The sequence below is a fragment of the Hyperolius riggenbachi genome, chromosome 1, assembly GCF_040937935.1.
Source record: "Hyperolius riggenbachi isolate aHypRig1 chromosome 1, aHypRig1.pri, whole genome shotgun sequence".
Taxonomy (NCBI): domain Eukaryota; kingdom Metazoa; phylum Chordata; class Amphibia; order Anura; family Hyperoliidae; genus Hyperolius; species Hyperolius riggenbachi.
The window spans coordinates 339555100-339569941 of NC_090646.1; the positions used below are offsets into that span (position 1 = coordinate 339555100).

Consider the following 14842-nt stretch of genomic DNA (forward strand, 5'->3'; position numbering starts at 1 on the left):
GTCTTCTCCGCGCTGCACCGCTCTGTTCCGGCTCCATCTCGGCGCTTCCTGTGTCACTGCAGTGACCAGGAAGTTCAAATAGAGGGCGCTCTATTTGAACTTCCTGGTCACGGAGTGACACAGGAAGCGCCGGGATGGAGCTGGAACAGAGCCGTGCAGCGCGGAGAAGATGCCCGGGAGCCAGCGTCAGGTAATGTATACGGGGGGGGGGGGACAGGCGGCAGGAGTAGCTAAACAGATTGTGATCGGTTTCAGGCTGAAATCGATTCACAATCTGTTTGCAGTAAAGGCAGCCATACGATCCCCCTCTGATCAGATTTGATCAGATAGGGATCTGTCAGCTGGTCGATCTAATGGCAAATCGACCAGTGTATGGCTACCTTAAAGGGGAACTGAAGAGAGAGGTATATGGAGGCTGTCATGTTTATTTCCTTTTAATCAATACCAGTTGCCTGGCAGCCCTGCTGGTCTATTTCTCTGCAGTAGTATCTGATTAAAACCAGAAACAAGCATGCAGCTAGTCTTGTCAGATCAGACTTATAAGTCTGAACCACTGAAACACCTGATCTGCTGCATGCTTGTTCAGGGGCTATGGCTAATAGTATTAGAGGCAAAGGATCAGCAGGGCTACCAGGCAACTGGTATTGTCTAAAAGGAAATGAACATGACAGCCTCCATATACCTCTCTCTTCAGTTCCCCTTTAACTTAGTCGGAGAGCTTAATGGCTTGTTTGCATACAGATAACTGGAGTTTCTCAACTCTTCCTGTACTGGAAACAATTGCACTGATGTATCTGATCTTAATGTTTTATTTCTTAGCTGTGCTACACATACAAATCATAATATCATCATTTTTTTTTTTTTTGCTTCAGTGTCTCTTTAAGTTACCTCCTCTGTAGGTTTTTTCACATGCAGTTAACAGCCTGTCTTTAACTTTAGAATTCTGGAGTTATTTTAAGGATTGAAGAGTTAACTTAAAGACAGAAGAGTTAACTTTAGGTTTGCCTGAGGTAAAATGTTTCCTGAATACTACATGCCTCATCACCATGGTGATAACTCTAGAAACGTTATTAAAGACAGGAGATAAGCATAGTGAATAGAGGCCATTGTTTTCCTGCTGTATCTGGATGTACAGTGTCGTAATACAGAGCTTAGCAACTTGCTCACAGGGCCTGATGTTTATTTCTTTTGCTTGGTGGCCTCGAATCACCTAGCTAAAAAATAGAATTCCTGCATTACATCTGCTGAAGTTCTAGCCACACGTTCTACAAGTCTGTCACCTTTTGCGCCATGCAACATCTGTTAGTGATGCGATACTAGAATGCAACAAAGTTCTACACAAGTTGGACACACCAATGCTCAAAATCTCACCTTTTTATGTACCAAAGTGGATGTCTGAACAAGGTAGATTAGAAATAATAGATACTATAGAGTTTAGAACCTGTTTTCTGCTGTCAAGCCAATCCTTTTAGCACATCTCCGGTTCCAGACACCCATGCGGTATGTTGTTCTCCACCCCACACACATCCTACAGACACCCTAAGCATCTTGCATATACATTTTTTCCCCCCTAAAGATGGACGTGTATTTGATGTTTAATACGTTGGACTTGTTTTAAAGAACACAGAATATAATCTAGTAAATTGAGGCCCTCTTGTGTGTTTTATTTATAGATAGATAGGATGCTGATCTGGAAAGGCTATTTGCATTTGATTGATGAACTGCATGTATTTGTACTGCATCAAACGGTACCAAAGCTAGTGGAGATAGTGCCATCAATATTAGAACGGGTTCTTGCCGGAATGTAATCCATTATTCTTTAGTAAACTACAATCTGTATATGTCAATCTCTTTCCTGGTCGTCTACAAATCTTATAGTGTATGCCCAGTGTAACGTATCACATTCAATTTAGTGCACGCATGCCGACTTTTTACTTCCAGCCAGCAGATGGTGATAAAAACAAGAAATTTGAGTGGAGCAACAGTCAGTCTCCTCTCTGCTCTGTCTAGGAAATTAGCCACACCATGAAAACTATAGACTTTCTTCATGAAAAGTTACTAAGACGGTTGGTGTTTTTCGCTTTGCAGAGACTAGTGAGAGATTATCTAATTGCTGCCACAAGATACATATTGTAAAATCTCTATGGGATGGGGGCAGGTTAGTTGCCACCACGTGTATACATCGACATGACCTGAAAAGGAACAGTTATATAAAACAACCTTAGTTTAACCAGTTACTCTGTGCAGATGTCTGTGAATACTCATAACAGGATAACCTTAATTGATTTAATCATTTAATTAACAGTGATTATAGAACCATTTCAAAGTTAATGCCTGTACACACACTGACTAAGGTGGCCAATTACTATTGCCTTAGCCGATGGTCTAGTATGCGTACAGCGGCTGCTGCCCCTCAACACGCAATCTGCCTGACGACCGATCGATCATTGTCTGCACTGCTCTCCCGTCTGCTGCATGGCGTCGCACACGCGCTGCTCCATTGTCCCTATACACCTACCTCTTGGAATGGCAACAAAACACATCATCTGCTACATAGCTGACGTACGCCTGTACAGTTAGCCCAGCGATGTCACATTAGGGGATTGGGTCCCGATTCCAGACAGGCAACAAAGTCAAGAGGTGTGTGTGTATGTACGCACCTTAACACATAAACAGTATAGCAAATTGTAAATAAAAAGGGGATGAAATGAAAAGTACTTGGTTTCTTGCCTGATTTGTCTTGGGATAACATGGATTTGTATGCTGTAAAGTCTGTTGGCATTGGAGTCCTCCTGGGTCCTTCTATGACTCCTGCAGTCCACTCTTTTGTGATGGTAAGGTAGAAGGCACAGTCCTAGCTTTGGGCAAATGTTCTTATTGCTGCAAACCATTAGGATGGGTCGGTAGGCTTTTTGAGCTGGAGACCTTCAGGCTGTCATTATTGAGACACAGTTAAGACAAGACAAATAACATTTTTATTGCACTTTTCTCCTGACGGACTGAAAGCTTATAAATATTTGAGTCTTTTTCACTGACTTGGATTTACCACCTTTGTTTCAATAACCTCGTTATTCCCTCATTTCCAGCTCTGTGCTGTAATTAACTATTGTCTTATTCTGTTGAGAATTTACATAATTTCATCTGTCCGTACCAGAATTAAACACTAACGCCAATACACTCATACTGTGACTCATGATACACACATTCCTCGATTATATTGATTAATTTTACCCTTAAAAATAGTAATATGGCGGCGTAGTGGATAGCAGTTTCACCTTGCAGCGCTAGGTCCTCTGTTCAAATCCCGCTCAGGGCACCGCTGTCTACACAGTTTGTATGTTTTCCATGTCTGTCTGTGTTTCCTCTGGGCACTTCGGTTTCCTCCCACACACCAAAATTGTACAAATAAGTTACTTGGCTTCCCCCTAAAGTTGACCCTAGACTACAATGGACATATAAGTATGGTAGGGATTCGATTGTGAGCTTCTCTGAGGGGCCGTTGGTGACACTATCATATATACTCTGTAAGTTCTGCAGAAGATGTTGGCGCTATATAAATGCAAAATGATTGTCTCTCTCAATAACACATAAGCAGGAATTCACTAGCATCGTGTGTATTCTCGGTGCTGAGGAGTCTGGGAAGTCCCTGGAAGAATCATTTGAAGCTCTTCTCAGAGACTCCCAACTATTTTTACAATGCCTATTTGTTTGCACCTGGCTCTTATCTAAATTCTTATACACATGGTTACCTCTGGCCTTCCTTCTCAGGATTACCTTTTAAACGGGAACTGAAGTAAGAGGTATACGGAGGCTGCCATATTTATTTCCTTTTAATCGATACCAGTTGCCTGGCAGCCCTGCTGGTCTATTTCTCTGCAGTAGTATCTGAATAACACCAGAAACAAGTATGCAGCTAGTCTTGTCAGATCTGACTTTAAAGTCTGAAGGGCTGCCAGGCAACTGGTATTGCTTAAAAGGAAATAAACATGGCAGCCTCCATATACCTCTCTCTTCAGTTCCCCTTTGAGGTGCGTACACACGCACTACCGCCGGCAACAGATCCGCCGGACCCTCCCGCTGGGCGGACGTTCCAGCGACAGCAGTGCTACTGTCGGCTGAATGGCCGCCCAGTGGGAAGGTCCGGCGGACCCTTCGTTGCCGGCGGTAGTGCGTCTGTACGCACCTTAACCACCCTGGCGTTCAATTTCCCCAGGATTTCCGTGCAAAAAGTGTTTCAATTTCCAATTTTCAACCATAATTTTTTTTGCAATCAATTTTATATGTATGGTATGTATGGTATTTATGGTATGTATGTATACATGCATACATGCATGCATACATGCATGCATGCATGCATGCATACATGCATGCATACATGCATGCATGCATACATACATACATACATACATACATACATACATACATACATACATACATACATACATACATACATACATACATACATACATACATACATACATACATACATACATACATACATACATACATACATACATACATACATACATACATACATACATACATACATACATACATACATACATACATACATACATACATACATACATACATACTATCTCTCTGGCCCATATGCAATTCACTTTTTCTCCATAGTTTTCTCCTAGGTGATATTTTTAAACTTGTCAATAAAATGCCTTTTAAGCCACCAGAAAGCAAGAAAATACTCAAAATAATTTTGATAGTACCTTTTCACCTACTTTATGGTACATTTTTAGTTGAAAAGTGCTGGAAAGTTATTTAAAATTGAAAATGAAAAATGATCTCCTAGGAGAAAACTCAGGTGAAAAAGAGAATTGCATATGGGCCTCTGTCTCTCTCTATCTCTGTCTCTCTCTATCTCTGTCTCTCTCTATATCTCTGTCTCTCTCTATATCTCTGTCTCTCTCTATATCTCTGTCTCTCTCTATATCTCTGTCTCTCTCTATATCTCTGTCTCTCTCTATATCTCTGTCTCTGTCTCTCTATATCTCTGTCTCTGTCTCTCTATATCTCTGTCTCTGTCTCTCTATATCTCTGTCTCTCTCTCTCTATATCTCTGTGTCTCTCTCTCTCTATATCTCTGTCTCTCTCTCTCTATCTCTGTCTCTCTCTCTCTATATCTGTCTCTCTCTCTCTATATCTCTGTCTCTCTCTCTATATCTCTGTCTCTCTCTCTCTATATCTCTGTCTCTCTCTCTCTATATCTCTGTCTCTCTCTCTCTCTATATCTCTGTCTCTCTCTCTCTCTATATCTCTGTCTCTCTCTCTCTCTATCTCTGTCTCTCTCTCTCTCTCTCTCTCTATATCTCTGTCTCTCTCTCTCTCTCTCTCTCTATATCTCTGTCTCTCCAAATCCAAATCCAAAAAAGCTTTATTGGCAGGACCAAATACATTTAGCATTGCCAAAGCAAAATAGAACATTAATGTGAGGGGGGGGGGGGGGATTGTGGGAATAAGGGAAGGACATGGGTATACAGTCCATAGGAGGATGTACGGGATGGTATGGGGGGGATGGGGTATATAGTCCATAGGGGAGGGGGGTATAGGCATACAGTCCATAGGGGAGGGGAGTATGGGGTTATACAGTCCATGTGTTATCATGTTCCTCTCAGTTGGTGGCAGGCCGTGACATATCGGGCAGCTATTTGCACAGTTTCTTCCTCTTCCCCCAGTATGATGTAGAGTTTCCTCTCCTCATCTGTGGAGGTGAAATCTGCAATGTGGGCGGAGAGTCTTTGGAAATGGGCGGTCCTCAACGGTGTATATTTGCTGCAGTGTAGCAGGAAGTGGGCCTCATCCTCCAGGACCCCCTGGTCACATTGCCTGCACAGTCTCTCCTCCCGGGGCTTCCATGTCTGTCTGTGTCGTCCTGTCTCTATCTCCAGGTTGTGGGCACTCAGACGGTACAGGCTCAAGGCCTGTCTATCTTTGTGGTGGTGTAGCCTCTCCAGATATGGGGCCATTGTGTACTCCCTCTGTAGTGATTGGTAGATAGTGAGTTTCTGGGAGTTCTTTATGTCACTTCTCCATTCCTCTATGTATCGGTCCTTGCAGCTTTCTATCATTCCTTTTATTTGGGCTTTTGTCAGCCTGTGTTGGTGGTCTTGGCTGGGCTGGCTCTTGACATTTTGTTTCAGAGAGCGTGGTATGGCCTGCCCACCCTGGCTCAGTGAGGCTTTATGGTGGTAAGTGCTGGGGTTGCTGCTCTGTATATGCGCCCAATATGAGAGCGCCCTCTGCTGGATAGTCAGCCATAGTGGGAATCTGCCTAGCTCTGCCCGGCAAGCTGAGTTCGAAGTGCTGCGATGGACTTGGAGAAGATACTTGCAGAACTCTAGATGGAAGATTTCTGTTGGGCTGGAGTCCCATTTTGATTGGTCAGGGTAGGTGACCGGGCCCCATACCTCACTGCTATAGAGCAGGATTGGGGTGATGATGCTGTTGAATATCTTTACCCAGACTCTCACCGGTGGTTTTAGGTGGTAAAGTTGCCTTCTGATGGCATAAAACGTTCTGCAGGCTTTTTCCTTCAGGGCCTCTACTGCTGGTTTAAAGCTCCCAGTTTGGTTAATTTCCAGCCCCAGGTAGGTGTAACTGTTTGTGGTCTCCAGTGGGCAGCCATTTAATATAAATGAGGAGGTGGGCATTTTTAGATTTTTTCTCTGGAACACCATCACTTTTGTCTTCTTTGGGTTGATGGGCAGTGCCCATGTGGTGCAGAAACTCTCCAGTACTGCCAGGCTGTCCTGTAGGCCCCTTTCTGTTGGGGAGAGCAGCAGGAGATCATCTGCATACAGCAGGAACTTCACCTCGTGGTCATGCAAGAGGAGGCCTGGTGCTGGGGAGGATTCCAGGGCTACAGCCAGTTGGTTAATAAATATGTTAAAGAGCGTTGGGCTCAAACTGCAGCCCTGCCTGACTCCTCGACCCTGCTTGAAGAACGCGCTTCTCTTCCCGTCCACTTTCACACTGCATTGGTTCCCAGTATATGAACTCTTGATGACATCATAGATTCTACCTCCTATTCCGCTCTCTAGGAGTTTTAGGAAAAGGCCTGGGTGCCACACCGAGTCAAACGCCTTCTTAAAATCCACAAAGCAAGCGTGTATTTTGCCACGTGAGCTGTGGACATGAGTCTTGATAAGGCTGTGCAGTGTGTAGATGTGGTCGGTTGTGCGGTGGTTTGGCATGAACCCAGCTTGGCTTTTGCTGAGTACGTCCTGCTGTGTGAGGAAGGAGAGGATCCTTCTATTGATGATGCTGTTAAACAGTTTCCCCAGTGTACTGCTGACACAGATTCCTCTGTAGTTTGCTGGATCATATCTGTCCCCATTCTTGTAGATGGGTGTTATGAGGCCTTCACTCCAGGCCTGAGGAAAGGAGCCCGCACTCAGGATAAGGTTGAAAAGTCTTGCGAGTGCCTCATGTATGTCCGGGGGGCTGTATTTGATCATCTCTGGCAGGATGCCATCGGTACCGCTAGCCTTCTTACATTTTATCAGCTTTGTTCTTTCTCTTATTTCCTCCATCGTGATTGGTGTATCCAGGGGGTTTTGAAAGTCCTTGATTGTCTCCTCCATGTCCTTAAGCTTTGCGGCTATTTGTTTCTGTTCCGGGGTTTGGGCATTTTCTGGGATGTCTTTGTAGAGGTCCCTGAAGTAGTGGAGCCAGATGTGGCCATTTTGGATGTGGAGAGGGCTTTTCTTGGGCTTTGTCCCAATGTGGTTCCAGGTCTCCCAGAATGAGTTGTCTTGGAGGGAGTCCTCCAGCTGTTGGAGTTTGTGGGAGATGTGGCTCTGTTTTTTCCGCCTGAGGGTGTCTTTGTATTGTCTCTGTAGGTGGTCATGGGCTTCCCTTAGGTCCTGGTTGTTGGGGTCTCTGTGCTTTTGGTTAGAGGCTGCCCTTAGAGAATTACGTAGAGCCTTGCACTCACTGTCAAACCATTTTTGGGACTGTTTATTTGTGGATCTCTTAAAGTTGGTCTGCTTGAGGCCGGCGAGTACTGCCATGTTATATAAGATGTTGCTGAAGTCCTTCACTGCATGGTTGACACCTTGTTTGTTCAGTTCATATAGGTTGGTATGAAAGTTTGTCAGCAGTTCTTGGATTTTGGCAGTGTTGGTCATGTTGGTGAATTTGATGGCAGACTCTTTGGGCCATTTGAAGGATGGTGGCAGCTTGTAGAGACCGTTCTGGTGAGGTTGCTGTGTGGTTGGTTTATCGGTGGGTTTCAGGTACAGCAGGATTTGGTTGTGGTCTGACAGGTGTGTTTCAGGGGTGACTATGAGGGCATTGATGTTTATGGGGTCTGTGTCTGTGACAGCATAATCTACCACACTGCTGCCTACATGTGAGTTCATAGTAAATCTCCCAAGAGAGTCACCCCTGGTTCGCCCATTCATTATGTATAGGCCGAGGCTCCGGCACAGGTTCAACAGGGATTTCCCACTTTTGTTTACTGTCTTGTCATAGCTGTTTCTTGCTGTCTGCATTGGTTCCTGGTAGTAGCTCTCTCCTCCAAGTATGTATGTGTTTCCCTCAGAGGTCAGATAGTCCTTCTCTGTGCCTGTTCTAGCGTTGAGGTCTCCATAGATGAGCACTCTGCCCTGAGACTGGAAGTGGCTGGCTTCTCTTTGTAGGACCTCATAGATGTCAGGTTTGTAGTAAGGGGACTCTGTTGGGGGGATGTATGCTGCACACAGGTACATGTCAGACTGAGAGGTGAGGATGGAGCTGTTTATTTTGATCCAGATGTGGCTGTCTCCTCGTTTGATTGCTTTGATGTGCTCTGTGAGCTCCTCCTTATACCAGATTAGTATGCCTCCTGAACGGCGGCCCTGTTTAATGTTCCTGTTTTTCTGGGCAGATATGGAGAATTCCCGGTACCCCATGGGTACGAAAGATTCATCCTCTGCCCGGGTCCATGTCTCCAGGAGGATTTGGATATCAATGTTTTCAAGTCTCTTTTTAAAGTCTGGATCATTTGTTTTGGATCCAAAAGCTGAGGCGTTCAGCCCTTGGATGTTCCAGCTACTGATGATAAGGGATGTCATTTTGAGTCGGTTTACCTTGTAATGAGCAGAAATTTTCATAGGACTCAGTATTTTCAGGGGGAGGGTGGACACTGTTGTGGGTGTCACCTCAATCTGCTTTGTATATTGATAAGCAAAGTTCTGATTTCCACCATGATGCTACCCTCTGTCGCTTTGTGTTGCCATTGTGGGGCAGGCGGTTTCCTACATGTTTTCCATGCTTGTGGGCTCTCTCTCTGGTGTTGGGACATTGTGGTTTGCTGTCTGATTGTTGAGTTGGGGCTTTCTTGGAGTCTCTGGGGTCTACTTAGCACCATGTCCTTTAGTTCCTTTGCTAGGCGGCTGACTCCTTGTTTGTCAAGGTGCTTGTTGTTGTACAGATGGTCGGTTGTGATTGTGGTGTGCTGTGCCAGTTGTATGTCTGGTGAGGATCTGAGACTGGAGGCCAGCTCTGCATTGATCTGTGTAATTGTCTGGTGAGGAATGTCTCTTCTTGGGAGCAGGGAAGAGAGGATAATCTTTGTGCTGGGGAATTTCTGCTGTGCCCTTTTAACCAGTTGTGACAGTTTGTATGTGATGGTTTCTTGGTCTGTGGTGTTTTCTTGTATAATGTCATTGGTGCCGGTGTGCAGGATGAGATGTTTTGGGTCGGTGAAATAAGGCTCATTAATGACCTGTGTTACTTGTTCAATAGTTGAAGTGATGATTTTGATGGCATGCATCCCTGGAAAGAGTCTTCTTATGTCCAGGTATTTTCCATTAGAGTCTATAACCAGCACAATGTCAGGACTGCGATGTTTATAGGAGCGATTTGCTTGGTGTTTAGGCTTGGGCTGTGGGTTGTTGGATGAGGCTGTGTTGGCAGTATTTGGAGAGGGGGCTGGATGGCTGTGATTGTCACTAGTCTCTTGGGTGATTATTGTATCCTGTGTGATGTGCGGAGCACTGTCTTTGGTCGGCATAGGTTTTGTGGGGGCCTTTGTGCTTTTTGTTGTCTCCTCTAACTTTTGTGGCTGTTTTAATATTTTTAATTTCCTGATCTCCTCTTTAAGTTGTGAGTTTTCCTCCTGTAGTTTTTGTAGGGAAATGTTGATATCATGCAAGGCTGCAGTGTGCTCAGCTTTCATCCTGGCTATTTCTTCTCTCAGTTGATCATTTGCATTTTTCACACCTTGGCTGCTTTTCCTTTCTTCCCTGAAAAGGGTGAAGTCCCTTTCTAATTGGGACAGACTTTCTCTGAGAGTCTCCAGGGAGGGGTGTGAGAAGCCTGGTGTCTGGTCTCTGGAGGGGGGCTGTTGTTTTGGAGATTGGTCTTCAGCCTTCTCTCTAGGAGCAGTCCTTGCAGATGATTTACGACCATTGTTTGTGTTGACAGAGTTTGTCTGGTTTTCTTTAAAGTTAATTGCAAGTCTTTCAATATCAGGATAACTCTTTTCGAAAATATTTAAGTAACGTTCTGCCCCCTGGATCAAGACACTGCCATTGTGGTATACAGTTACTGTAAGTGTAGTAACCTCTGGGTCCTCCTTGTCTTTTATTCTGATTTGTCTCCCATTCGTGATGCCATTTTTTTTAATGCTTTTTTCAAATTTTTCACAGATGGCAGTATGCCAAGCTTGGGTGTCATGTGTAAAAAATATCAGGTTTGTTCTTACTCTAGGGTTAGAGGAATAGTCAGCAAACAGGGTCTCTGGCATGCTTTTAGTTAGCTTCAGTCTTTCTTCTTTCTTTGCATCATTGCTTTTATTGCCAGGAGAGTAAACAATCTCCCGAGTGCCAGACCTCCTGCTGCTAGATGTGCTGGGCTTATCTGCATCCTGGCTTGCCTTTTGATCTGCTGGCTCTAATATGGTTTCCATTGTAAATCCCTTGATAAACTTTTTCCTATTTCTATAAGTAATATTCAGCAGAAATGCCCTTACCTTGTTTTCTGCAGGTTTGGTCAGTTCTGGGGTTGCTCTCTGCTGGTGTTAGGATCTGTTGGTTGGCTGGAGCTGGCTGCTGCTGCTTGTTGCTTTTCCTCTGAGTGACGCAGCTTGTTTATCTTTTTAAAGGTGGTTATCTTCTCCATTCAGAGCATTTGCTTTTTAATCTTTAGTCTTTTTATTCTTTAGACTTCCATAGGCTCCTCTGGTTTCCATGTTATGTCTTGGTCTTGGCTGTGTCTTGGTTGTGTCCTTTGTGTCCATTCAGTTGCCCATTACAAGGTAAAATTGGTAAAGTTTCAGGAGCTCATGTTCAGTGCTGCCATTGTCTCTGGCTGCTCTGTCTCTCTCTCTCTATATCTCTGTCTCTCTCTCTATATATATCTCTGTCTCTCTCTCTCTCTATATCTCTGTCTCTCTCTCTCTCTATCTCTGTCTCTCTCTCTCTCTATCTCTGTCTCTCTCTCTCTATATATCTCTGTCTCTCTCTCTCTCTATATCTCTGTCTCTCTCTCTCTCTATATCTCTGTCTCTCTCTCTCTCTATATCTCTGTCTCTCTCTCTCTATATCTCTGTCTCTCTCTCTCTCTATATCTATATCTCTCTCTCTCTATATCTCTGTCTCTCTCTCTCTCTATATCTCTGTCTCTCTCTCTCTCTATATCTCTGTCTCTCTCTCTATAACTCTGTCTCTCTCTCTCTCTCTCTCTCTCTCTCTCTCTCTCTCTCTCTCTCTCTCTATCTATCTATCTATCTATCTATCTATCTATCTATCTATCTATCTATCTATCTATCTATCTATCTATCTATCTATCTATCTATCTATCTCTATCTATCTCTATCTATCTCTATCTATCTCTATCTATCTATCTTCCGCCAATGATGAGTATAAGACCTAGATGTGTAGCCAGTTATATAGGTAGCCAGATGTAAAGGTTGTCAGGTGTATAGCCAGATGTCGTCCCCTCCCCATTCCCTGCTCCCCTTCTGAAGCCCCTCTATGGGGGGCTCCCCCTCTATGCGGTGGGTGGGGGGGTCCCATCTATGCTGCGGGGGGGGGGGGGGGGTCCCTTTCTGTATGGGAGTTGTCCCCCTTCTGTGCGGGCTGGTGGCCGGGCGGGGGTTCCCCCGTCTTTGGGGGGAGTCCCCTTCTATGTGGGTGGCCTCTCTCCCTCCCTTGTACCATCTCCTCTCCCTCCCGATACCCTCTTCTTCAAACCCCCCCCCCCGATCTGAAGCCCTTTGAGGTCTACTCCCCCGAGGGCTCTCTCCAGCGGCAGCAGCACTTCCTCCATCGCTGAAGTCTCGTTCTCTGTGTAGTTACAGTACGAGGCTTGATGACGTCACCAAGCCTTGTACTGTAACTACACAGTCCGGGACTTCGGCGATGGAGGAGGAAGTGCTGCTGCCGCCGCTGGAGAGAGCCCTTGGGTGAGTAGACCTCAAAGGGCTTCAGATCGGGGGGACTTGAAGAAGAGGGGATCGGGAGGGAGAGGAGATGGTACGAGGGAGGGAGAGAGGCCACCCACAACCCGCCCGCATAGAAGAGACCCCCCCGCCCACCGCATAGAAGGGGGGAGCCCCCGCCAGCCCTGAAGAACTCTGATCCGCTGCCCAGGGATTCCCCGGGGTGGCTGGATGCTAGTTCTGCACGCTGGGGGTAGCACAGATCGCTACCTGCAGCGTGCAGTCAGGCATCCAGCCATCCTGGGGAATCCCTCTGATGAGGGAAAAGTGAAGCCGGCGGGGCAGACAAACAGGAAATATCCCTTGCAGTATTGACAAGCTCAGCTCGTCAATACTGCTTTCAGCATGTTTCTGCTGGACGAGCAAGGCTCAATACTGCCAGGAAGGCTACAAGGTAATCCTGAGAAGGAAGGCTAGAGGTAACCATGTGTTAACATTGTTAAAGTGGAACTCTGTGCTGATCACAAGTAGTCATGACAATTGGTTAATTTTTTGCACATCAGACCATTTGTTGGACACCAAATATTTTACCACAGAAATTGACTTATTTCCACACTTGGAAAAATATTGCCTCTCCATATTACCGCCATAACAGAAATGCTGTGTATCAAGATTGTTGTGGTTTTTTTTTTGTTTGCTAGTGTACCAACTGCAGAGCACCACTTTGTTGCTCTATATTAAAAAAAGAAATGCAGCATTAAAATCCAGTAGGAGTGAATCTGCTATGATTCAACAACTCTGTACAGCAGTAGGTCAGGGAAAGTGCTAATAGTAAGATGATCTTGCACTCTGTCGAGCTTCACGAGCCCATGATGGGCATGTCACTGATTTAGTATTGAAGTGTTGAACTTAGTTTTCTGAACTGTTTGCCATCTTCATTCCCTTGTAAACCGTGCCAGTTGCCTGGCTGTCATGCTGAGCTTTTGGCTTTAATTATTTAGGTGTCACACACATGCAACCAGCGGTGTCTGCTCAGAGTCAAAGCATATGACATCAATGCTTATTCTTGGCCAGTAACTTGAATTAAGTCTCATAAACATGTATGCGGGCTGTCACCAGAGAGGGATAGGGACTCAATCCCTTGGGTGACCGTGTGGGTCCGATGGCTAATATTACTTTCTTGGAATCCTGTAGTCTAATTTTGGTGTTTAAAGCGGATCAGAGATGAAAAACTAACTATAACCAGTAACTTGTCTATATATCTTATCTAAAGTTTAGGTAGTTTACACAGCAAATCTAGCTGCAAACAGCTTTAATAGAATATGATTTATTCCTGTGATACAATGACAGCAGTCATGTTTGTAAACATTACACAGAGGCAGGCTTATCTGCATCTATCCCCTCCCCCTCCTCCCCTCTGCCTCTGAAATCTCTGGCTAGTAATACCTTCCCCTCCTTTTGCCCAGACTGAGCTCCCATGAGCCCTTGTTACTGTCTGAAAGTGCCTTGGCTCTCTGAAAACCTGTGGGCGTGGCTTGTTTAGTTTATAGGGAATTGGAGTATTAAAACAAAAACAAAGCATTTGGCTTGAGGAATGCCCTATAAACAATAGGAAAGGAACACAATTATGCAATGAGTAAAAGTTCATCTCGGATCCACTTTAAGGTTAACCTACTACCATACATGAGACAGTGAAAACGTAAAATGTACATTTTTTTTTTGGGATGTTTATCTCCTTTACAACTGCTAAACTTTATTTTATTGATTCTTCTTGCATAATATCTTTTGAATGTGAATGTTCAATGTTGGAGAATTATAGTATTTATAACTGTTACATTAAGAAAAGGAAAAATGAACACAGTCTTAATTAGTAGGATTGGGACTGTATATACACATGCTTACCTCACCACATCCCTTCAGGTACCCCTTGGTGGTATCAAGAGACAGACAAAAACACTACTGAGAAGTGCTTGCAGCATGACAATGTATGGTTATGCAAAAACTGTGATCCTTAGAATAATTGTTCCTCCCTTTTCCTTTGTTTCTAGTAAGCAGCGGATCTGTGACTGTGAATGCCGATTCTTCTGTGCAGCTTCTGGCCGAGGAAGCCGTATCTCTGGACATGCTTGATCCAAGCGTAAGTATATTGCTGCATTTCACCGCATTGTAGCTTGGCTGAATGTTTAGAATTTTGGCATCAAGAAGACTAGTTGCCTTGATGCAGTAGGCTTTTGGTGAAAAGAAAGGAAGGTTTACTGGTTTTATATAAAGCACTGGTGCACTTGCAGGGTTCCCTACACTGACTTGTAGGAATAAAACCTAATGGGTCCAGGCACAGCTCTTTATTCATATGAGAATGACTTGGAGGAATATTGTTTTTTTTGACCAAGCAATAAAGCTTTTTCCAGCTATTTTTAAACCTTGTTTAACCTTTTAAGTACAAGCTGTCTCTGCTCC

At 44.5% G+C, this 14842-nt stretch overlaps 1 protein-coding gene across 1 annotated transcript in view; it reads left to right on the forward strand.

Annotated features, from left to right (window-relative positions):
* The window catches only part of ATP5F1D (ATP synthase F1 subunit delta), a 95442-nt gene that overhangs the window by 19890 nt on the left and 60710 nt on the right, over window positions 1-14842 (forward strand). Inside the window, exon 3 of the mRNA XM_068233989.1 lies at window positions 14434-14522. Within this exon, the coding sequence (XP_068090090.1) occupies window positions 14434-14522 (89 nt within the window). The remainder of the gene's footprint in view (window positions 1-14433; window positions 14523-14842) is intronic.